The sequence below is a fragment of the Anser brachyrhynchus genome (assembly GCF_964034855.1).
Source record: "Anser brachyrhynchus genome assembly, chromosome: 5".
Lineage (NCBI taxonomy): Eukaryota > Metazoa > Chordata > Aves > Anseriformes > Anatidae > Anser > Anser brachyrhynchus.
Genome location: NC_137699.1, coordinates 6,613,120 through 6,638,776, shown reverse-complemented (window position 1 = coordinate 6,638,776; position 25,657 = coordinate 6,613,120). Strand labels below are relative to the sequence as shown.

At 37.2% G+C, this 25,657-nt stretch overlaps 1 protein-coding gene across 4 annotated transcripts in view; it reads left to right on the top strand.

Annotated features, from left to right (window-relative positions):
* The window catches only part of SPON1 (spondin 1), a 330,516-nt gene that overhangs the window by 96,553 nt on the left and 208,306 nt on the right, over positions 1–25,657 (top strand). For 2 of the 4 annotated variants that reach the window (XM_080592283.1, XM_080592282.1), the window contains exon 2: positions 10,522–10,616. In XM_080592283.1, the coding sequence (XP_080448409.1) occupies positions 10,522–10,616 (95 nt within the window). Of the gene's footprint in view, positions 1–4,342; positions 4,441–10,521; positions 10,617–14,513; positions 14,644–25,657 lie in introns of those variants that run through there. The other 2 variants (XM_080592281.1, XM_080592284.1) reach the window with 2 other exon arrangements.

Sequence of the window (25,657 nt, the reverse complement as noted above, 5' to 3'; positions counted from 1 at the left end):
TATGCTTGTCCTGATCTGAACCCTGAATTTCTCAAGGCTTATATATGTAAGTAATTTGGAGATACCTGACCCTATACCGCCTGTACCTCAGAAAAATTGAGTTGAAAGAGATTGCAGGAGTAAGACTGCAGGCAAGGAGAGGGAGAACTAACAATCAAGTAGTCAGAGCGATTACAGTATAACTGAATTATAATTCGACTTTAAAGTATAACACAAAGTAAAAAATAAATACAAAAAATTGATTTACCATTTCATTACTCACAAGTTGTATAATGTAATTGAAGAAACTTTTGCCCCATACTCTGACCAACCCCATCTCCTTTTCTTTCCTTTCTTGAGTTTCCTTTATTAATGCTAAACATTTTGAATTCATACAGTACTGTTTATACCCATAGAGTTGAACATACTGGCTTTGTAAATTTTCATAATGCTTGCTCATATCACGTAAAATGTTGAATGTTAATCCTGTTTTAAAACATTTTAAAATCGTTAAAATATGATCCTTGCAACCTTGTTTAGTTGATTTTTCAAGTTCTCTAGGACAGCACACCATACAGGAATGGAACATTCTTCAGAGCCATAAATAGAGACTATAAATGTGCCTATATCTTCCTATGGGCATTCTAGTTGTTATCTTGACAAAACACATTTTGTAGACTGGATCTTCCAAACCCCTATTTAAGACTAGAATTAAGAGACAAATAATTACACGTGCAGTATAAAAGTGCAAAAATATATCAAAGCTCATAGTATGTTGTACTTAATTTAAAATCTTGGAAAACTTTTACTGATTTTTTTTTTTCCCCTTGAAGTTAAAGGGCAGATAGTGAAATTAAGTTTTGGGAGGTAACATGAGTTTTCCAAAGCACTGTTAACCATTCCCCAGGAGTAAAAATGGGAATCAAGGCTCAAACTGATGCAAATACTGTAACTCTTTCAGTGTCACTTGGCTATCCATTCTTAAATAACTCTGGGTCTTTACTGGTATCACAATTTAGTGTATATTTTCATCTTTTCAGAAGCCTTGGGGATTTTATTTAGTTTTATAATCTGAAGTTTAACCAAATTACCTCCTTCGGTCCCCTTATTAGGAGAATTAGATGTCAATCTTAAGTCTTTAGCTCTTTTTTTTCTCCATTGCTGAATTTGGCAGATGCTGTTGTTCAGTTACACACTTTAAGGTAATTCTGTTTCTAGTGTTGGATAGGATGTGAACATGCCGATGCAGGACGCACATGGAAAACCAGTCATTGTGAATGTAACATAATTATTCTTAATCTTGAGAAGAGAAAAATGTATTTGGTCTGGGTTTACTTGAGGAAAGGGTTATTTTAAGTTTTTGATTGAAGTCGTTTGTCCTTGGCAAGAAAGATTTGCAGGGACTTGAGCATAGTCTGCTTTGTCACGGTGCTGTTCACTTGAACCTGACCATGGTGATTTGGAAGAAATCTAAGAGAAAAAACATGCTGTTATACATGATTTCCTTTTGGTGCAGGCTATACCAACTGTCCATCTTCAAGGTAGCTGCTTTTGTATGGAAATACACAGCTGCAAGACTTTGCTAGGAAGAGGACCTGAAATTAGGCTAGGAATGAAACAGAAACACCCCCCCAAAAACAAAACAAAACAAAAACACAACCAACCAAAACAAACAAACAAACAAACCCACAAAACAACAACAACAACAACAACAAAAAACACAACCAAACCATAAAACCCTACCTCGGTTATCCTGTTTTGGGCTTTTGGCAACCATACTTTAGTAAATGACCATCCTGTAAATACTGAAAACCAAGCAAAGTAGGTAGTCAGATTATATTCCAGGTCACAAATATTTTTTATAATTCCAAGTTAAAAAAAAATCTGGTTTCTACATGTAACTCTTGTGCTTGAACTATAGTGCGTCAAACAGGATAGCCCATGCCAGGCTGACAGCTTCCAGCAACAGCAGAATACAGACCAGAGTCGATGAGCACCTTTCTGATTTCAGGCTTGTTGTTCTGTGCTGCAGACCTTCGCTTTCTCTGCTGCTAAGCTAGGTAGCCTCACCAATATTTGTGCCTATGACTGTGTTACGGAAGGCACAAGCTTTTATTTATCCCCATGACCAGACACAGTTTTACCATGCGTAGAAGTCCAAAAACTGGCTTTAACTCAAATTTTTGAAGCACTCTACAGATAGTTTATGGAGTAGACAAAAGAGGAAAGTACTATAGCTAAACTAAGTAGAAGACAGCATAGAAAGAGTGTTTGTGCCTGCCGCATAACCTAAGTAGCTGAATAGAAGTTGTGAATATTTAAGTAAAGTTACCTGCAGGAGCAGGAGATGCCATGTATGAGTTTACATGTTGTTTTTTCTGCATTTGAAGTGTACAGCTCAATGAGAAATAGCAAGTGCTGATCAACTTAGTTTTTTAATAGCTAGGTGTACGAACGTGAGTATTAGATTTTTAAAACTTCCTGAAATTATCAGCGTACAACACCATACAGAGCACAGCGTTTTAAGATGACAGAATGGAAGACAGCCACCCTCAATGGTGCTCACTTACTGTCTGTGGGAGCATGTGTAGTCTCTCCCCTTTTTTTATTTTTATTTTTTTTGACTGAATTTCTTCTGCTGCTTTAGAAAGAATATTAACATATATAGGCTTGACTTTTTTCATCCTAGGTAAACATTTGGTCTTCCTGATCCTGTCCTCTGTTAACTGGCCTAACATCATTCAGAAATTCCTATGTAGAAAATGTCAGCTGTCATCTTAATGCAATTATCCAACCTCTTTGTAACAATAAATATAGAAAAATGGAACAAAATTATCTGGAGCCAGTATGAGAGAGCCAGAAGACACTCTTCCCCCTCCCTAGAGGCGTGCTGCTTTATTGCACTCTTGCAATTAAAGGCATTGAAAGTGAATGGCTTTCAGGTGGACAAGCATGTTAACATCTGCAACAGAATGTGAAAGCAATAGTGTTAGTTATACGTAGTACTTGTAAGTCAGCTAGCACAGAATCTACCTGAGCATTGCAGAAGCCCAGTAAGAAGAGAAGGGTCCCTCTTTTTGCTAAGAATTTGAATGCTGTACTATACTCTCATTCTGGTTAATTTTGGTGAGGACAAAATTTACGGTAGCATTAACAGTTTAGATGTTGTTGACAGCAGTTTAAAGTTGCTTCTGCTTCCCCCCCCTAATTTGTCATCTGCATTATAAGACAGGTTAATTATCTGATGCTTATCAGTGACCATATCTAAAAATGCTTTTGTTGCTACTGGAAATTTTCACGTGTATATATATCATAACAGAAAAGGATTGTCATAGGAAACCAGCAGTGTACATTTTTATTGAAATTGTCGGAAAGTATTTATTTATAGAAATAGAAAAGCATATTGAGAATGATTCCCCTTTTACCCTCAACTTCTTTGAGATCATGATACCACAGAGCAGTAACCTTTCTGCAGAATGTTTGATCAGTCGCATAAACAAGCTGATTAATTCTTATCACCAAGTTACATGAAAAATTGTCCATGGCAAGTACAGGGTTGGTTATCTCTGTGGTTTTGAGTATTGCTGATGAATGGGATCTGTTTTGCTATGCACAGTAGGTCTTGAGTCTGAGGTACAGGTTGTGTCAAATGGTAACTGTTTGTCTGAGCTGCCTCGAGGTTCTGTGAAGCTTGATTAAAAGGGGCCAAAAGCTGAGTGGTTCTTGAGTTCAATTTTTGAAACAGAATTGAGTAGTTTTCAAAACAGTTCAAGTTCACCAATGTGCTCTCTTTTTAAAGAGAAACAAAGCAGACATAAAACCTCATCTTTGACTAACGTGCACAGTTCAACTTCAGCATAGACAAATGTTGAATGTTACTGCTGTTTGGCTGAATGCAGTACCTTGGGAAGAATATCTGTGAACTAATATCTTTGAATGTTTTTTCACATTTTAATTTTTCCACTTATCTCTCAGACTGTCCGAGTGATTACATTGTACACTACAATGAGTTTAAATAATAAAGTTAAAATAATTCAGTTTCCATGATTATACAGTAAATTATTTCTGAAACAATGTCTATAATATATGTTGTAATGTATCAAGTTATGCAGTCCTAATTATGTAATATATCTAGTTATAGTAATGGCATGACTAGATAAAGAAAGAAAAGTTTGTAATTATAGCATGCTTATTCAATCATGTTCAGAGGCTCCAATACTTCCAGAACCATACATATTAATAATTTCCATTGTTCATACATGAACTAAATATTTTGATGCCAGAGAAATGAAATTATTTTGACGTATTAAATTAGGGGGCAAATTGTGAGAATTGATAGTATTTCCCTTCAATTTTGAAGCATAGGTAATGCTCCAGTATGTCAACAGCAAGAGAAAAGGAAATGTTTTCGAAGAAAAACTTTGGACTAATAACTGATGAAGATGGTCACTTAACAAGTAGGTATGAGGAAAATGTGGAAGCATTTAATGCCTTTTGTTGCCTGAGCTCTTAATATTAATGGTAGATCTTCAGTTGGCTAGTTCTCTGGGTTGGAGGACTGTGCCTTGAGAAGCAGTACTTTTCTATCTCTGGTCACTGAATTGCCCGGTCCGAAATTGTAAGGGACCAGTTGTATCAGCTTAGTGGGGCCTGATGGGATTCGCCCCCGAGTACTGAGGGAGCTAGTGGATGTTACAGCTGGTTGATGCCCTAGGCCTGCCAGTGTTTAGGAGACACTTGGATAATGCCCTCAGTAACGTGCTTGAACTTTTGGTTAGCCCTGAAATGGTCAGGCAGTTCGACTTGGTGATCTTTTTAGGGCCTTTCCAACTGAACTGTTCTGTTTCATATGCTTTCTTGTAGACACAGATTCCTGTTCTCCTACATATTTTAATATTTTGTGCTCCTAAGAGTATCTTTTAATTAATAAGCTGCATGACAAGGTCAAAACAGCACCTCATGGAAATACAGCAGTCGAAGGAAAATGATCAGTTTCATATTCTGTGATGTGAAAGGCTTTTCACGGCATTCTTTTCAAAGGAAAGAGGCAAAGTTAATTTACTGAATAATATGTTGCAAGTTTGAGAGAACAGAACCAATCATTAAAATGAATTGCATCCATATAGTCATTTTAAGTGTCTGAGATACAGTGGTAGGTAAAGCTTTACAAATGTTATTTGTCATTGCACAGAGGTGCAAACTTACATGACAACAAGCAAGCAAAAACAGTGAGTGATCTTTGCCTTGAGGCAAAGAAGAGCACCTGCATGTCCATCGGCTGTTGACTTCTGGTGGGGTAAATATGATGCCAGGTGCTCAGGAAGGGTGCCGAGAATGGCTTTCCTCTCAGAAATAAAACACTTCTTTCAGCTCCATAGCCTGCACTGAACATCCTAAAAATACTGCCTGAGGAAGATGGAGGTGCGTGGTATGAGATGCTAATTAAATTTTGGTCAAGGTTGGTATGGGCTTTGTAAGAGTGCTGAAAGAAACCATAGGTGATACTAAAGGTGGTGAGGACACTTAGCATATTAAATGATAACACAGTTAATTTTTGCATTCAAAAAGCATGTGTTCTGTGAGAGAAAGTTTGTTTGTTTGTTTTTACCACAATTTTTGCAACACTGAATTCCTTTCTTTTGGCAGTGCTTGCAAGTACCGTTCGTTTGTGCCATGTTCAGGTGCATGTGAAGCCAGCTCCAGCTGTAAGGGAATTTTACAGCTTGTGGTTAAGTTAATGTATCAAGTCATTTGCCAAGGAAATTATATCCTGTGAGGGGTGGGGGCTAGGTGCTTACATTTAAATGGATCTACAATCCCCACATAAACTCCTTGTGGGCCAGATGCTCTCTGCAGATACTGACAGCACTTGAATATGTAAACAGGAGAAAAATGGGAACAAATGTCAAATGACCTTTGGTTATATTTCAGGTAGTGACAAAACCAGGAATAATCCCTGTGTCTCTTAACTACCTATCGGGTGCTCTATCCTCTTGGTCATGTGTATAGAGGTGTGGAAATGTCCACAGGCAATCATGAATTGAACATAGATATCATGAGGCTTGCTTAATGTTAGCTCATTTGGGGATGTCTTATGCAGTACTTTCTACTTTTTGAAGAACAAATTTTGAAAAGTCTAATTAATGGAGGGAAAATATTGCACTAGAACTATAGAGTGCTTAGTGTTTGCCAGTGTAAATGTTCTGAAATAGTTCTGCCAGATATGTCAGTGTGGGAACTACACAACACAATCAGTCAGTTTTCATGTCGCATATTTTAATTTTCTCTTCCTGGGTCATAGCTGGACTTTTGGTCAGGTGGAAATTGTTATTTTGAAACAATGATTTTTTTTTCCTATTATGGTAGCTATTTAATACTGTAAATCAAGATTTTTAAGGGAAAAAATATTTTAGATTTGCAAAACACTTACAGAGCTACCTCTGTATCTTGGGTATTTCATAACAGTGAAATATGTGAATTGATGTATGCTGGAATTTACTGGTTGTATAGCAACGATATCCAAAGGAGACAGAACAGACCTTTAAGGTGATTCAGGGTGAGTCTGGAAGACAAAACAATTTTGGCTGTCTTGCTGTGCGATAGTTCTGGTTGTGTCATAGATAAGTTGTGAAAGCAACCTTGAGCAACCTTAATGATGGTCTCTAAATGATCCAGATCATTAGAGCTCAGCCAGTAGTCCCGCTGTTTTTCACAGCAAGTACATTTGATTGCTTCTTAAATAGTTTTTTACTTTTTTAAGGTAGATTAAGATATTTATCAGTGGCACACTTTTTAAGGTATTATGTTTCCTTGCCATTACAGACTAATTCAAAGATGGGTCATTTTTAGACATTAACAAAACATGACAGATTTTTTTTAACCTGGTCTTTAAAAAGAACAGTCTTCAGAAGTCCCAGAAAAAAAACAAAACACATTCCTTTTTATATAATGTAGGCATTTAAAAGAAAATAGAGGTTGTTATTAATTAGTTGTTTGTAGCATTCTGTGGGAGTTCTAGTTGCAAAAGTGTATGTTAAACGTTTCCAAGAAATGCATCGAACGAACTATCCTAGTTTGTCTTGACTTTATGTAGTATTCTTCTAGATTTAAACAGTAATCAAATTCATCTCTTCACTGTTTCAGAGAAAATAAAGGTTTTTCTTCTAAACAAAGCTAATAGTTGTGAGACTATTTTGATAGCTGTAATGGCATCTAATCCTGGGTCAGGCATTATGTTGTTTTGTGCAGACAGAACAGAGCCTGTCTTCCTAAGACAAAAGAAAGCATGAGTGGGTGGAGGAGAAATCCAAAATAAGAGCTTATATCACTGGGTAAGCGGAAGAATTAGAAGAGGAGAACAGATGAGAAATCTTTCTGTGTGTTGTATGGTAGAAGAAAAAATGGGAGAAGAAAGGGATCAGAAGGGGAGAGGAGGTGGAGGAAACAGCTGATACATTTAGTCAATTCACGTCTGCAAGAAACTTGCAAGATCCTTTGCAGGATAAGTGGAGTTGCGTTTGAAGAGGCAGTTTTGGATGGGAGTTTATGACTGTGGGAGTCAGTTTAAAAGAAATATAGCTGCTCAGCCACAATTAAGAGAGAAACAAAAAAGAGCAAATGTCTAAAGTTGAGAAGCCAACTGGGACTGCAACAAAGATGCTAACAGAAAAAGCTGCAGATCCTGTGGGAAAGTGATGTTCAGTGGTTGATAGATAAGATATTGGGGCAAAAGAGTTTTTTAAAAAATGGAGTATGTGAGCTATGAAATGCCACAAACTTATTGGGAGAGAGGAGCAGGCAGCAGAAGGCTGACAGAGACAAGGAACCACTTCTGGTGAGCAAATAGTTATGCAAGGTGTCTTCAAGGTGGGTGACAGCAAGAGAGATGAAGCAGACAGTCCATGCTGAAATAGTTTAGGAGCCGGTTCAAGGGGAAGCTTGCATCATTCAGAGTGAATTTAGAAGAGTGAGAAGGAAAGAATAAGGCAAGTCTGATGCTCTGGTGGGACACCTGCCTGGTCAACATTTGGAAGAGGTGAGCACAGAGCCAAAACTTGAGGAGCGCAGGGTATGATAACCCAGGCTCTGGAATGCTCTTTCTGGGCCCTCCCAGCTTCCTGTGAGCTTGAAACATGAAATTTATGAGCTTCTGTTTGCCCACCATGCGGAAACTCCTGTAGAGAGTAAGGATCTTGGAGAGACATGGGTATGTAGTAGCTGACAGCAACATGTAGGGGGAAGAATTATCAGAGCTACTGAACTTCAAAAAAAGATAGAAGAAAGGAAGAGGAAGAAAGAAAATGACACCAGTGTGTATTGAGAACTCTGTAGTCAGACACCCCCCCAGACTGCCAGCAAGAGAAAATGACAATAAATGATGAATTAAATGAGATAATAATGCATATCAGTTAACGAGCCTTATAATGGGAGCCGAATTTATTTTAGAAATTGTGTTTAAAGTAGATGATCTGACTTGACATGCACAGCTTTGTTTATTCAGTTATTTTGAGCAGCTATCATCTAAGAAGCACAGGTGTGAATTCCTTTTTTTTTTTTTTTTGTTGTTGTTACAAAGCTGATTGCAAAGGCTTTTGAAAACTTGGCTTCCTCAACAAGGTATTTCAGGTTCTCTGTAATCGTTTTGAATACAAGATTAATTCTTTTCCTGCAGTAAGAATTATATTGAATATAACTTAATTCTAATAGTTCATTGCATGGCTTGCGTGTGAGTGTTTATATGTAAGTAATTTCCCCTTCTAAAAGCAGGCATATAACAAAATAGCTCTGACTTCTTTAGGCTTCTAAGGGTGGAAATCGGCCTGACTGCAGGATGCAGCCTTACAGCAAAAGCAGCAATTACTTGAGGGGGGGAGACATTCAGTGGTTGAATAGTTAAATTCAATGGGGCAGAAGTGCACACACTGCATGGGGTACAAAGCAGAATTTTTTAAGGTATTAACATCTATCTTGCGTATGTCAACTTGTTAATTCCGTTTGTATATCACATGAGCTTCATTGTCCATAATTCATTCAGTAGGAAACACAAGCTATTCCTGTGAAATCTCAGAAATCTGATCACCATCTAATTCTCCATCAAAAGGAGTTTCTGGAAACACCCCTGAGTGTTTGCAAATGTTGAAGTTAATTCCAAACAAGGAAATCAAATCCAAATGCTCTTAGTTTATTCTCCTAGAGAATTTAAGGCAATATAATGTACATACATGTATACATAGGAGAGATTTTAGTTTCAGTTTGGAATGATTATGAAATCTCAAAGGGAAGACTAGTACATAAATCAGCAAATCACTAAAACATGCATAAGACAAGTGTACATGTTGTCTTTAAGGAGGTGGGATTTGGGGACAGTAATACATGTTAAAGCGTACTCTTATGTCTCATTTAAATTTATTTTTCCTTTTTTTTTTTTTTTATCTGAATCTGACACTGGGTTAATAATTGATTCTTATCACCTCAGCCAAGATTAGGACTCCACTGTAGATAATTATAACCTTGTTTCTCACATGAGGAGAAGAATGAAAGGGCGATAAAATGACTTTCCCGTGTTAACACGGTGCATATAGGCTACACTGTGAATTGAACACAGCCTGGATGAAAGCGTTTCTCCAAGTAGACAAAGTGAAAACAACCACCAAATTTTCTCTTTTCTATGTGTATTTTTTCTTCATTTACATATAAATAAAATGAGTTAGTCTTCTGGTAACCCATAGAAAAAATTGCTCAAGTCCCAGATGGTTTCATCTGCCAATAGAAATTGATAGTTGTTAGCCCTGAATTTTCAGTTTGAAAAACTCATCTAAAAAAGAAAGTGAGAAATCAAAAGGGGCAAACTTAAGTTCATTTCTTTGTAGATTTAGCCCAGAAAGACTCATTCAGTTTAAGAATAGCTTGGTAAGAACTCTAAATTTATTGTCTTAATAGACTACATACCGATATAACAAGGACAAAGAAGCAGATTCTTTTTCCTACAGAAATTTTGCTTTTATTTTCTAGTGGGAATAGGAATGAAGATACATGCATTATATCTCCAGACAATTTCATTGTCCTTGCACTTGCTAGTTGCAGCTAAGGAATTTGTAACAGCTAAAGCAGTTTCTGAAATGATCTTAGACTCTGCCTTTGCACCAGGATTGTTTTGACTGGCAGGCTCATTCTGGAATAAACACTACTGAGTTTGGATGTTTGGGTTAGATTTGTTTTGTTTTTTAACTGAGATATTTGCCAGGACTGGTTAGAATATGTCAAAATTATGGAACTTCCTGAATGATACTACAAGTACAAACTGATTTGAAAAGCTATTTATTATTGCTGAATGTTTTTAGTAGTAGAACATTGTAGCCATAGTGGTTTAAGGATAGCAGGTAAAGTTTTGATGCACAGAAGTGATATCTTTTCTTAGACCACTGCTGGAGAAACATGGATAAGCTTTCACTTCTCCCAACAACATGAACTGGTTCAATCAGCTTGTGTTCTGACCTCCTGCAGACTTGGTTTATGAAAATATTTATCTGATCTTTTCTACAGGAATGGTAGAAGATCAGAGCCTGCCTTGTTGGTCCCCTTTGGTCTGGCTTCATCGCAGGCACTGAATCCCCCTGTGGCGCTCTGCAAATTCCAGGGTGAGTCCAGCAGTGAAGGGACGTGGGGCAGCTCCAGAGTGGGAACGTGCAGACGTGTGGGAAGAGGGAGGTTGAGGCTAGCTTGGTGCTTTTTGCATTGCATTGTCTGCCAAGATACATGCTATTTCTTTCTCTGGGATGTATTGAGTGAAATATCGGGGATTCCTTGCTTCTGAAAATTCATCAGATATTTAGGTCATATTATTTCTATGACCATGATATGGCCCATGTTTGTGAGGTGTAGAGTGAATTTAAATTGCATTTACAATTAATACAAACTGAATGGCTCCCACACCTTTACCTGAAGCATAAGAAGGATTTTTTTTTTTCCTATAGATTTTAGGTTTCATTGCATTTTGTGTAAAGCTCTAAATACTTGATTGCAAGTTATGTTCAAATGTCTGGAATGAGATTCTTTCAAAAGGTGTTTCTTCGTGGAATAAAACCACATAATGAATTCTGCTCATTTCCTGGGGAATCATTACTCGCAGCAAAGAAAGTAAACTTTAAATTTACACTTGATATCATAGGTTCTAGAGGGGTGATGAACTGTGACACAAGGCTCTGAATAACTTGAAGCTTAACAGCTGTGAAATTGCAAGAAAACTCATTTGAATATATAAAAAAAGTATTTGAGTGTGTTATGAACAAGATGCTTCTGCTATCAAAAAAGCATTTAAAAATGGAGGCAGAGACCTTTATGAAGACATTGAAAGTTTTTATCATACTGATCGGGCTTAGATCGTCTCACTTATTGGGTACTTGATTTACCTGATAAGGGTAATTGCTGGATTTTATGCAGAAAAACCATTGAGGTTCAATAACAGAATGTCATTTCACTGGCTTTGAAAACAACATTATGTAAATACACAGTAATGAGTTCACACCAGGAGAGAGAATTCAATGAGTTTTTTTTCCTTGATCATATGCATTGTCTAAATTTGAACTCCAGATTTGTCGTTGGCTTGACATGTTTTTGATAAACAAGTATTGGGACTTAATGAGCAAGTACAAAGGGTGTAATATCATAGGGGAAACAACGTAAGAATATCAAAATGATTCTAATGGACAGTGAAGTCTCAGCAGTGTAACTTTAATGTCTTACACAAAGAGTCTCTGTAGGTAGAATGATAATGCTCTTTGATGGTCTAACAGCTTCTACTCCTTAGGGATACCCAGTAAGGAATCTTTGAAATGTTTTGTATCAACCTTTTTTCATATCCCTTGTCAGTTTTGGATTATTCTTTTTTGTTTAGTTAAATGAATTTCACTTTTGATATATGCTCTAACATGTAGTTCTACTCCATAAAAATGACACTATTGGGTCCCATATTTACTTTATTTCAGCAACTAAATGTCAAATATATTTACTGTTGAAAGTGTAACTTGATAAGTCCTGTATCTGAAAATTCAAGCTAGGATGCAAGTGTTGTATTGTTTTTGTTATTTTTTGTCCATCTTCATTGATGCAGGAAAACTTCTGCAAGAGAAACTATGATCTGGGGCTTGTAGAAGTATAGACCAGAACTCACTGAACATCTGTTTTGGTGATGACCGAGAAGGAAAATACATTTTCTTTCCCTCATCTGCAAGAGCTGTATATAGGGGTTTGTCATTTAAGATGAGATATGGTTGATTGTCCACAAGGACCAAATCTGTTCTGTAGCTTGTCATAGGCTGTGTTAGAAACCTTATGGATGTGTATTCCCTCAGCTGCAGAACTATATCCAGCCTTTACTACTGAGACCAATTTGCTGTAGAAAGAAATCAACTATATCTCAAAGTATGTGCTTTGAGGTATAACGCCAAGGTTTCTGCCTTCTAACCTAGCCTTCCTTTCTGAAACAAGTACTTCTCTGCCCAAATTTCTTAAATCTGAAACTAGTCCTTTTTCATGCTCCCCAGGGTTCTCCAGGAGATTTGGACCCTCTAGGTCATCACTATCTTGCAAAGCCTGAAATTCAGGGCATACAGGCTTTGCAAAAGACTTTATAAAGCAGCCACATTTTAATCATTGTCAAAGTGAAAAAGATGCACAGAAAAGACTGAAGAACAACCAAGAAGTACATGCAAAACCATCCTTCTTCTATTTGTGTTGTATTAGGAAACCTTTAAGTTCTGGCCATCCCATTTGTTGGGACTATTCCCTCCTCTCATTTTTTAGCTCCTCAGTCTTGTCTTCAGGCTCCCATCCATCTTCCAAAAGTACCAGCCTTTCAAAACAGGAAAAATCCAGCTGTACGTGTTAGGTGGCCTTCTTGTTTGGCTTCAAATCCACCGTGTATGATTTACTGCTTGTGTAGTCAACCTGCAGTCCAAATCGGGAACGTTTTTCCAGATGATCCTGGACTGAAACGAGCACTTTTTCTTTGTGGTGGTTCCATTTGGATAGATGTCTGCTCAGATTAGTAATTCTGAATCATTATCGACCCGGAATATCCTAGGCAAATACAGAGATCAAAAGACAAAAGTTAAGTGACAGTAAAAATTAAAATGAATATTCAGGTAGTGAAATGTGTATTTTTAGCTTTAAAGGAAGCTTTTCAAGGAATTTAAAGCAGCTTGGATTTCTGCTTAGGCTGAAATCTGTGGATTTTGCAAGTGGTTGTGAAATATATGCTGAAGCTGTGTGGCAACGAATCCCCCTCTGTGGGTGCTTGTGCTGCCTTGGTTAAAGGGTGCAACTAGACACAATAATTAAGTAGTCACCTTTGCAGAAATTACATACTTGAAGAAATATTTCTAAGCGTGCTACATCTGCTAACAAACATATAGAATGTTTTCCATAAAAGTTGTTCTGTTATAATAAGAACAGATGTTTGTTAATGAACATACTGTGTTTTAATGTTTGAAAATCCAAGACATGCAACATTTATTTGTACTTGAATGTTTTTGTTTGTTTGTTTGTTTGTTTTGAAAGAAAGCTATCTTCATTGGGAATTCATAGCATTGTTGCATTGTTCCTACGAGCATGAGTAAGCTTATTTGGGTGAGATGCGCAGTGTGGGGTTTCCGAAGTGTTACTCCATTTCACGGTAACAAAGCCTGATTATTTTTTTTTAAACTGCAAACATCAAAGCATTCTTGATCTTTCCTGTTCCTAGTTTTAATTTAAGGAGTGTGTCAATCTAGAGAAAGTGCTGCCGTGCCAGTATGTCACTCTGAATAGTACACAATTACAAATAAAATTAAAAGCAACAGGTCATCAAAAATTTAAGCCTTTGTTGAGAATTGTAACCATTTCCGAAGGGTGTGACATTTTAGTGTCCTGGTCTTCATCAGACAGATTAATTTGATCATTTTTAAGCTTAAGTATTCTTCAAATTCATTCACTTGTTAGAGACAGTCTGCCTGTGAAATCTGAAACCTGGGATGGTTTACTTGGAAGTATATCTGAAGCAGGAAAACAAAGCTGTATGGCAAAATTTTAAATTTAAATCATAAACCAAGTGATTCAACCTACTTCTCTGACAAAAACTACATCCCTGGGGCACTGACCCTGTGACCTGCTGCGGACCTGGCTGGCTGCAGGCTCGACCCTCCCAACCTGTGTTGCCCCATGGGGCTCATTGGCTACAGCTGGGAGCCTTCCCCTCCAGCCTGCCCAGCCCATGGGGGCTCTTCAGGGTGCCCTAAAGGTCCCCCATCCTCCTCAGACTCCCCTCCTGGGAAGCCCAAACCTCGACCTGCCCCCAAACTCCCATGCCACGTCTCTTTCCCAGTTTAGAGCCTCTGCATTCCCTGGAATATCCCCTGCCAGTGAAACCCCTCTGCAGCACCTCTGCATGGCTGTGAGAGGTGGGCGCACACACCTGGCTGGGAGGGGAGGCCAGATGGCACGAATTAGCTTCGTTGGCACTGACCAGCCTCACCAGGCATCTCCCCACCCCCGTGGACTCAGGACCCCATTCCAGCTTGACCCACAGCTGCCGCTTGTGCTGTGCTCTGCAGAGCTGGTCTTTGCTGCTGCCCTCAAAATTTGGTTTCAGTTTGGGGACTAATCGGGAATGAAGACAGAGATGTGATAGTAAGTATTTGGATTTATTGCACATGATAAAATTCCTGATTTCAGTGCTCTTCATGTTACTCTGACTGCAGTGGAACTGATCCTGGTGTCTCCATGCTCTTGAAGCTGGTAGATATTTTCTCTAGAGAGTTCTGAAAGGCATGTTGAAAGCTAAGGTAAGCTTATCAGAAGCTGATTCTTGAAGAGCTCAGTCAGTATGCTTAGATGAAAATCCATTTTGACCAAACATCCAGAACTATGCATGTATGTATTTATTTGATTTGTTTTTCATTTATTTCAGCTATTTAAGATAAAAATTCTGAAAAGCATGTACTAGTTGTGGTGAGATCCCTTGTATATTTGGTTATTCCAAATTCTCTTTGTCCTTACTTGGGAGGGGTAGAAAGCTTGTTCAGCAGCTTGTGAAGCGCAGTTCATTTTCTGATACTGTAACTCCTTACCAAATATCCTGTGAGAGCAGTTTGTTGTCTTGCTAGGTAATATAACAAACTATAAAAACAGTCCATTAGCTGTAGAGTAGTTGCAAGTTAGTAGCTTTGCTAGGGGCATGCAGAATTTATCTTTTCATGTTCAGAAAAATCAATGAAAGTTGTTTTTTTTTTATAGTCAAGGAATTTCATTCTCATCCACCAAAAAACAAAACCAAACCAAACAGAGCTACTAAGGAAACCTCTGGTAGTATTCTACACAGTTCTTTTCTTTCTTTCTTTGCTTGTCTCTTCCATTCCTCTCTTTCCAACATGAAGTTCTTTGCATACTTATTAATGTTGTATAAAAATGTTATGTGCTACATTTGATAGCAAATGTATTTGACAGAAAACTCTCTGCTAGAACTGGCATGAGGTAAAGATTCTGGTGCCCTTACAGCTTTATCAAAAAGGCTCTTTCATTTAGTCTAGGAATTGGTGCAGTGCTGCAAGCAGGTATGGTCATTGTTTAATACTTGCTGGTGAGCCCTGCAGAATTAACTGGAGGCTTTAGATTGTTTCACCCATGCACTCAAGCCTGTTAAAAGGCAGCAGTTCTGAATATGGTCGTCTTTGGGTAGATTTTACCACCTGATTGAGAAGTTCACTTATAAGTAGTGCTAGGTGATCGTCTATGTCTCTTTAGTGATAACTAGAGTGATATCTAGATGTGATGAAGAAAGGACACCTATAATATTTGGCACATGTCTAATTTTTGGCACCATGCTCGTTGAAAAAAATCCAAAAATGACCAGGCTTTTATTCTGTAGCATATGGAAAGAGAATGGGTGGCTTCGAAGCAAGGAGTGGAAGGAAAAAGTCCTGGTTGCTGACAGAGGAAATACTTAGTCGGGCATTAAATACCTTATTTCCATCTTGGAAATGATTTATCCAAACTTTACAAAATAGAGTGGGTTTTTTTGTTTGTTTTCATTAGAAGTTGAGAATATTTGCTACAGATCTGGAAGACCTGAAACTTAGAACTAAATCAGCTCAGAGCAGACACAGCTTTTTGTTTGTTTAAAGCTAGAGAACTGTGAATTATAGCTAAAGAAGCTTTTCTAAAGTAACAATATTTGTTCAATACTTAATCTGTAGAAAGGCAAAGATCTTGCTGGTCAAGGCACTCTCGTTTTTGTTTGTCTGGACATGTTTCTAAAAGATGAGGCAGGCAAGACAGCTTTCTCCCCAGTCTCTTTCCCACCCATCTTAAAAGAAATGATTTTTACAAGATTCTTTAGTTCTTTTCTGAAAACAGCGGGAGTTGTTAAATTTTAGTCCTGGTCACTGAGACATCCAGTGCTGTCTCCACATACTTCAGTCACGTGGAATTGTCCTGTTCAGCCCCCATCAGTTCACCCTCAGGTACCGCAGGGAAGTCCAAATGCTCTGTGTTTTGTCTGCTGTCTATTAAGATTTTATTAGCTTTTGCCTCCTCATGGAGGTAGTCATAAATGTGTTACAAAATACTTCCCCATTGAACATGTTCAGTGAGACTGTGCCTTTAGCTACAACGTCACTTGTATTCTCATAGAATTGCTTATTTAGTGTTAAGAAGGCAAATCTAGCTGTAATTCTGTAGGTTGTGATGTAAAAATAATTACCATCCCTGTCAAGTGTTATTTTCTCTGTATTGCAGTTTCTTCCCAGGAAACTTTACTCTACATGAATTGTGTTATAATATGATGTTAAGTTATAGTTTGCGTGCAGTAAAACGATGCAAAGAACAGGCCTTATATCACTCAGTTTTAATGCCACATAACAAATGACATATTTCTTGTGGGGAAGAGGTCAGTTGCTTTAGGGCACCAGATCCTGATCTCATTGAAACCACCAGGAGTCTTGCCATTGACTTGGCTCGTGCCAAGATTTGGATTGTTAATGTTGGTAACTATTCAACTACAGAACAATAGCAAAATCATGTTCAGCATTAAACAACAAAACAAAACAAAAAAAACCTTCATTCATATTCCCCCACATTTATTGTTTCTGATAAATATAAATGTATTCAAAGCCTATCTTAAAAGGTCTATGATTTTGTAATTAAATTTGAGCAGAAAACAGAACTACCTATTTCATCCAACAAGCAAAGTGTAGATGTATATATCGGTGAAATACTGGCTCATCTCCTACATTAAGGAAAAGGAACACTGAGTGGCTCAGCTTGCAAAGGTAGTATAAAGATTCTTTATTGTTTGTACAGGTGGAGATCAAAGATGCTATCCAACAAAAGAACTTGAGTTTTAAAGAAACATGGATTTAAATAAACAGTTCCTTAGGTAAAAATAAGTGTAAACACCGTGTTTAAGTTAGCAAACATGCTTGTGTGCACTTTTTTTTTTTTAGGTAATTACTGTTCCCCATGTAAATGTCTTGTGCAAAAATGACTTAATATCTCATCTTGCCCCTCTGATTTTATGTCTTTGTTCTAATTTTGCTCTTGCTAACTTGCAGTAGATCTAGCCATGTTCTGCAACATTGGAAGTAGAGGTAGATTGGTATCAGCTGAAAGAGCTTCAAAGCAAATGTTGAACTGATCAGGTTCTGCAGCTGCCCTGTATGCTGGGGGATGACAATGATTCTATGAAAGGGTGTTTAGAAAACCATTAAAACAAAAAAGCTGTGTGGAACATAGACATTCCATAACACATTGGAATGTTACCAAAATTTTTCTATTCTTCACCATGAAGCAAAAACGTTCTTGTGAGTTCCTGGTTTTCTGATGCAGAAATGTCTTGATAGCGACTATCAAGTTTTCTTCTAATTCCACCTTGATAATGCAGGGTACTGCATCAGCTGTGTGATATGAAGTTACCAAACATCAGAATATTTCAACAAACTTTATTTTTTGTTGCACTCCTCCTGGAAGACCTCTTTATTCTGAAACTTTTTTGTTGCTTTCTGATGTTTCTAAGACTCTTGCACTTCCCTAGGAAATTTAAATTTTAGAAACTTCTGAACTTGGGCTTCCAGATATTTGGTCTTTTGAATTTTTCAAAATAATGTGGTTGGTTACTCCAAAATAAGCCTTCCTTTTGGGGATTTTTTTTTTCTATAACACTCTACTTTGTTAGAATTTGTTTTCACTAGAACATTAATTTTCTGGAGAACAGAAACAGTGACTTCCCAGGCAGTACATGTATAGTGTCTCTCATGTAATTTTGTGTTTTCTAATAATTATAAGCAGACATAAGAATTTTTGATTTTGCTTTTTATTTAATTTTGCCAAGCTTATCAATCTTCTAATTTGCAGTTACAATGTTCTGTGCAGTGTTGTGAGGTGAATAAGGTACTGACAGTTACTGGAAAGGCTTTCTCTCTTAAGCCTGAAGATTTCTTAAACAGGAATGCCGGTTTGTGTGGAATAAAATCTAGATGGGATGTTGTAATGAAAAATAAGTGCCAGCCCATTAGAAGAATGAGATTTTATGTAATGGAGTTCACAGAGATTGAGGATGAAATTGTTGCAGGGTGGGGGAGAAAACATTAATACCGAAGCTTGTATTAACTCATTTGGAATAATTCAGCATAATAAAAGGTATATTTGCTGTAAAATATGTAAACTGAATGTTGTCGTGGAGTACATGTAAAAATAAACTTTATTGTAGAGAATTTGATTTGCAGAAATTTGGTAAAGATTATTTTCTAGTATCAAATTATCTTTTCACTTAGGCAGGATGAAAGCTGTCTAGTTTATGGCTTTGTTTACTGGCCCAAGTAAGTGTGCAGTTATTCCATGCACGTGGAATATGTTTGTGGAAACACATGATGTTTATCTCTTTTAAACAGTATTGTGGTTTTGTTTTACCATAAGATTCCAAAATGGCAATGAGCACTAACATGACTACTTATGTCCTATTTGTGGATATTTTCTTTTATCATTTTTGTGTGTGTTTTCATCTCTGCTGATTATTCTTTTTGTGCCAAAGTTAGCTGAATTAGAAACTCCAATTTAAGAGAGATGCAAGAATTCAGGTCATCTTATGTAGATTGTTATAAAAATTATTTTGGAGAGCTAGCATGAGATGAGCAAGATAGGTCTGCTGTATCTGAAATCTCACTGCAGGCTCTTCAGCGGATCAGATCAGTTCTAACAAAATTATAGTCATCTTGTGAGCTGAATAATTCAGAAGCAGATCTTTAGTATTGGCAGAAAAAGTGGCTTGACTGCTGGCTAAGTTTTAAAACTTTTTTTTTTAAATAAGTAAAAAGAGCAAAACAAAACACATTTTGAAATGTTAAATGAATTATTTCTGCCAGTCAATATATTTTTTTTTCATGTAAACATTTGAATAACTGGGTGGTTCTAGCTGAGGTGCCTGAGCAAGTAAATGTAAAAGGTAATCATACTTTCAGAAAAATAAAAGTTTGTATTTTTTTTGTGTATTTTAGTTTGTTTCATTTTGAGATAGTCTAGTAGTGCATCTGGTTCATATGTGTCCCCCCTGTGATATGGTTAAATAACATTTCTTTTTAGTTATGTGTCCGTCAGTTTCCATTTTTTTTTTTTCTCTGCTGTTTAACTTTCCTAACTTTCTGATTGTGCACTTCCTTTGGACTGTTTCACAATTTTCTAAATGTGATTCAGGGACTAGCTGTGTGCTTATGCTTGGATTTACGTTCCTTTCTGCTGTAGGTTTTATGCATGAATTTCAGCAATTCTATGTTCGTCTGCAAAATGCCATTAATACTTAGCTTATTAAAGGAGAAACAGACAATCTTGTACAAAGACTTCCTTGTATTACATTTGATGTTTGTAGGAGCTACGTCTGTTATCAACAGTATCAAATAATACCACTTCTTGAACCAAATTAACCATTATAATTAAGAGCAGTCCAAATACTTTTAGCTTCAGAAAATGCCGGATTTGCTAAACTGAAACCTTTAATAACAATGTTTTGATGGGATAAATCTCAATTTGGAAAGCTTCTTAAGCCTGTGGTGGAAGTTTGGGTAAAAAGGAGAGTAGAAAAGCCTGGGGTCCTAGTGCCGAAATCAACCTTAGCCCAGTGAGTAGGAGGCTCCCCAGCAGCGCAGAGCTGCCGGCTACCCATGCAGTCCAATCTGGAGAACAGAATAGGAGGAATGCGCCCCATTTCCAGATGAATTTGGCAGCCACTCATGGATGTATTTGTAATATTAATCTTATTTTTAATGATGTATTTAGAAAGGTCTAAACTTCCAGGATCTCAGACTCATTCAGGTCTTACAGGCTAAGTATTCTGTTTTTTCTTATGCATTTCCATCTTTGTCTGTTTAATGAAATGTTTACCCTCATTTTTAAGTGCTCTTCAGGCAGAATGCAAGTATTTTCATTCCAGCCCCCAGGTTTGTTTTTTTTTTTTTTTTTTTTTTTCATTTATCTTGGGTCTTTTGAACATCCTTCTTCCTTCATAGTTTGTCTGTCTTACAACTTTTTTCATAGTATTAGTAGTTGTGGGGTTTTTGTTTCTGTGTTGTGTGTTTGTGTTTTCTTATGTGAATGTTACAGTTGATTTTTCTGTGGTGACTTCTGTAGCCCTAATTACTTCCTTCAAAGTAGTTCTTCTAAAGTATTCGAGACTGTGTCAGGACAGCCATTCCTTCTGTGTACTTTTGAACTAGTTGGGCATCACTTACACAGTTTACAATGCAAATAAATTGTTTTTAGACATAATGCCTGGATACTGTGTTTTTCCAGTTTATATAATCACAGCAACCAACACTGTATTAAAGGAGCCCGACTTCTTTCACTGGTCAATATGTGACAGCTATCTCCTGTTCAAGTGGTCAGTAATACCTCCACTTCTATGTTTTCATTCTTATAGCTTTGGGATTTGTATTTTATGACCTAGAACAGCCTTCTTCCCATTAACAAGCCGTAACAGTAGATGCATATTTAAGAACAGCAACTGTTTTTTTTTTTTCTCAGACTCCTAATTATTTGCATTGCTGAGCTACATAATGAAAATCAGAGTAATAATGTATTTTCTGTGAACTCTGCTTTTCATTAAGGTTTATGGAAATTTAATCCAATTTATGGACTTTCACATACGGATTTTAATGTTGACATTTTTCACTTCCATTTTTCATACGGCATTTTAAACACACAGAAATCATGAAAGTCTAGAAATGGATTTCAAAAGGAACCAGAAGAGGCTGGTGGGTTTGTAAATGTTAACATGCCACCAGGACCTCCTTTGCAGTCTCGGTTTTTATTCCTATTTAGAATGACGACATTATTACCTTATTTAGAGACACGTTTTGACAATGAGAAAATGAAGATGTTCAAAAATGTAACAAAACAATAGTAGAAGATGGAAAATACCTGCATGCATAACTGATCTAGTCTCTCATAAATAGTGGATAAATAATTTTTTTCTAATGCAGCATTATAGCAATGGTACCCAACAATATGCCCATGATTTCTGCAAAGCCCTCTGAAATCTACAATTGCAAATTGTTTCCAAGACTCTGCTATTTCATCATTATTACCTATTATTTTCTGTAGTCAAGGTGTAAAACTGTGCAGGGTGTTCACAGTATTCTTTTGCAAAAAGTCTAATACAACTTGCTACCATTGTTTCCCTTTTCATTTTAAAAATCAAAACCAAATCTTAATTTGGTTCCATAGATCTCTCATGCTTTCTTGTAAGGTATCAAACTGTGGAAATTTGTTACGCAGAGTGTGGTGGCTGTTAAATTTGACAGGAGTTCAAGATGTGACTGGGCAAATCCATACGAGTCAAAATTGAAAAAATTCTGAGCCAGAATTTGTTTGGAGAGCGTGATGCTGGAGTAGTACCAATACGTATGTTCCTTGGTGCCCTGCTTCCTGAGGTATCTGCCAGTGAATACGGGGCTGGGGCGTGGGGGGAGTTGTCTCGAGCTTTGCCCAAGAGGACTTTGCCACGTGCCATAACTGATGCACTCCACAGTCTTTCCATGTCCCTGCCTCTTAAGAGGTGCTGGTGGACCTGCAGCGCAGCCTGGCTGCTCCCACAGACTCATTCACCATATACATATCTACTTCAATCATTTCCTCAAATACCAGTCCTTCAGCTCTGTTCATTATTTTAGGCTTCATTCGCTGTTGCAAATTTATTGTCTTGCTGAGAAGTTGCAGATAAAATTTCAAAAGGAAAGAACTATATTGCAGAGCAAAAGGAATATGCTGCTGCATCGACTTGTTTACTGCTAGCAACAGCCTCTCCAAAAAGGTAAATGAGACTCCCTCGAGCAGAGACTATGAGTAGTTATAAGCAAATGTCAGCAGATCTTATGAACTGTTTTAGTTGATTCAACTTCTGAACCATTTCCCACTCTTTTGAGGCTTTTATCAAGCTGCTGTCATGTTCTGCTGAAAATTAGAAGGTCTTTTAAAAGCTACGTGGCTGAAAAGGAAAAAAGGCTTTCAATGTGAGTATACTCCTACTGAGCTCTGTGCAGACGATGCTGAAATCACGGTGTACATTTGAATGTTAGTGTAGCAATTCTTAAAAAGTGATTCATGAAGGTTCTCAATGTTAGATGCCTTGTGGCTTGCTGTGCTGTCCTGGGACAGTGCACATACCTGCAGCGTGAACAGGCAGATAAAAAAAAGTGGAGTGGGACACAATATTTTAAACCTACTTTAAATTAAAATTAGTAAATGTGACTTCAGGTTTTTTAGCTGATGCAGGAAGAAGCATATAATTGGAGAGTTCATAGATTGTCTTCTTCACAAGTATTCTTGTCTTTTGCTCGTGAGCATTCAGACTTTGTCGGTAGTGGCATTTCCTATAAGTCTGAGGGGACCGATTGCATGGTGCCAGAGCAGTACCACGATTGTGTTGGTAACTATGCTGTCTTCCTGGAGTGCTGTGGTAGCAAGGGTATATAGGAGAATTTGTAGAAGAGCCTCAGATAGAAACTTTACAGGGAAGGGCATTGAAATGCTATCAAAGCTGGACCATTAGCTTTTACAATCTTTTTGAGTTCCTTTCCATTTGAATAGAAAAATAACTAGAGGCTTCCCCTGACATCTATAGATGCTTCTTCTTGTGCAAAATATCTTTTTCTTTCCATTTTTGTTTTTCTGCTATTTTTTTTTCTATAAATTCTACTGAGAATAATCTGATTTTCAAGCTTTAGGACTATTTAGAATGTTTTTCATTGCTTTTTTTTTTTCTTTTGGTACACTTCTGATTTTAGATTTCAGTTATGGCTGTCAGGGCCAAAAGAAAGCAAGAGGCTTGCCTCGAGATTTTTTTTCCTGTTTAAATTGGAAAGACCGATAAATCTCTTAGGTTCTATCTTTGACAAGATCCGAGCCTTTTGTACTGAAAATGTGAAGTAAGCTTCTAAGTGTTGTATGCTGTTTATATGACTAGAGCATCCGGACTAAATTCACTGATTAATTGAAAAGTCATAAAGAAGATGAGGCTGTCTGTTTTACCTGACACTTCTTCCTGTGTGCCTCCAGGCCAGCAGACCAGACCCAACATTTAATGGTAAATCTTGCAAGATTTTTCACATCAGATCAGTCTCATGATCTGTTGTGTCTGCAGATCAGAAGCACAGTGATGTGTCAAAAGAAGTAAGAGTATGCCAAGATTTTTTTGAAGTAGCAACGGAAGTCTTTTGACAATAATCAAGCTAAGCAAATAGCATGGACTCATTTAGTGTACTGAATATGCTCAGGTTTGCTGGAATGTATAAAATCATACAGACTATGACACTGACTACTAATGCATGCGAGTAGAGGCTTAGTTGATGAAATTGAAGGATTGGTGGTAGGAGGTTTTGAGGGCTGCAAAACTCGTGTGTAGACGGAGGAGTAACATTATCTTTGCATTTTAAGGATTGTTTTTTTCTATAAATAAAGTGGTTTGGGGACAGAAAACAATATGGCACCCATTTGGTATTTGTCCTGCATTTCCACAGGCAGAAATTAAGAGTCTGAGCATGTCTCTGTCTCTCCTGTTCTCTAATAAATATGCTCTAAACCCAGGTTCATATTAGCTGTGCTGATTTAGAAAGGCAGCTTGTGTTTTTGTTGCTGATTTGGCCAAGTAGCAAGATGCAAGTAACAGTCCTTCCACAAACATATGTAAATGTAGGACTATACATACCTAATCATGTACTGTTATTTTGATGGAGAGGGCTAGAAAGAAGCAGCACCATCTACTGACTAAAATGCATCATTACCAATCCCAATCAGACTAATAATGCAATCTGTGTGTTCTAACCATGTGAATGTAATTACAAGACCTCCCTGGTTTATTAGCTAACTAAATAGCAGTAGTAGCTTCAGTTATGCTTCCTACTTCTGTTTTATTTTTCTTCCTTTTTTCTTGTTTTAATGTTACCTTGTATTGATACAGGTTTAAAAGCTGATCTTGCCAGCTTCCTGCCAATTCAGTTGACAGTGAGGACCTTTAGGAATTTGTTGATGCTACTTGTAGCTGTTGGGGAGCAATGTAGCTTGAGTGATAGGAAGCTGTTGAAATAGTCTCCATAACTAAGGTGCTAGGTAGGATAGCAGGTGGAAACTGAAGTTTCAGATCCTCAAAGGTATTTATGAACACAATGAATGTTTTGGAGCCGATTTTCTATTGGGAGTAGGAGTTCAGATACCTTTGGAAAATTGGTCTTGTACAGGGGAATTTCTCCTTGGCTTTAATGTAGTACTTAGCAAAATCTGTTCTCCTTCCTGCTTAAGTACTACCTGTTCCAAACCTGTTGTGATTAGTCAATACAGCTGAATTGTGTAACCTGCGAGAATAGGTTATCTCCTGTTAAAAGCTTTATTCTTTCATGTGTGCACAAATTTAAGTTGGTTCTTATTTGTTTACTTGTTTTATAAGGATCTTTCTCTTTACAGTGTTTTACAGTTGTAATATTTTGCTCCATAGCACGTTGCTGTAAAATAATTTGTACTTCAGGAAGAAAAGTCCTGTCACGATCAATTGGAATTTTCCACTAATGCAGGTGCAAATTTCCAGATCTAGGAAGGTGGTAAGGGTAAGACTTTTTTTCCCCACTCTCTCTGTCCAGATAAGACTGATAAATGTTTCCTCTAGAAAAGAGACGTAGTGTGTTGTAATCCAAGAGGTGACTGAAAGGAATTTCGACAAAAAAGAAATAGGTCTCTTACAAATTACTTGGAACTCTTATTGTCTTTTACAGGTCTTCTGAACGTTTTGAAGGTCTTTTATAAAAGACACAAAGCACTACATTCTGTTTGATACTCTATTTATATCTTGTCTGTTCCTAACAGCAAATTTTATAAATGTGGCATTTAGTCATAAGCTGTCGTTCCAGCAACTTTTTAAATCCAAATTGCTTTACCTGCCCCTTTGAAATGCGTCATAATTACCGGTTCAGAAGGCAAAAGACGTAAATGGTTTTCAAACCATTTGAAAGCAAGGCCAGTTACAAGTGTGAATTTGAAATCATAAGAATATCACTGTCTTACAATTTTATTCTTGAATGTATGTTTAACCTTCCAAAAATATTTTATTTCCAAATGCTGTACCCGAATTTTAATTCAGCTTTCAATATTTTATGGGCGGATTTGTTGAAAT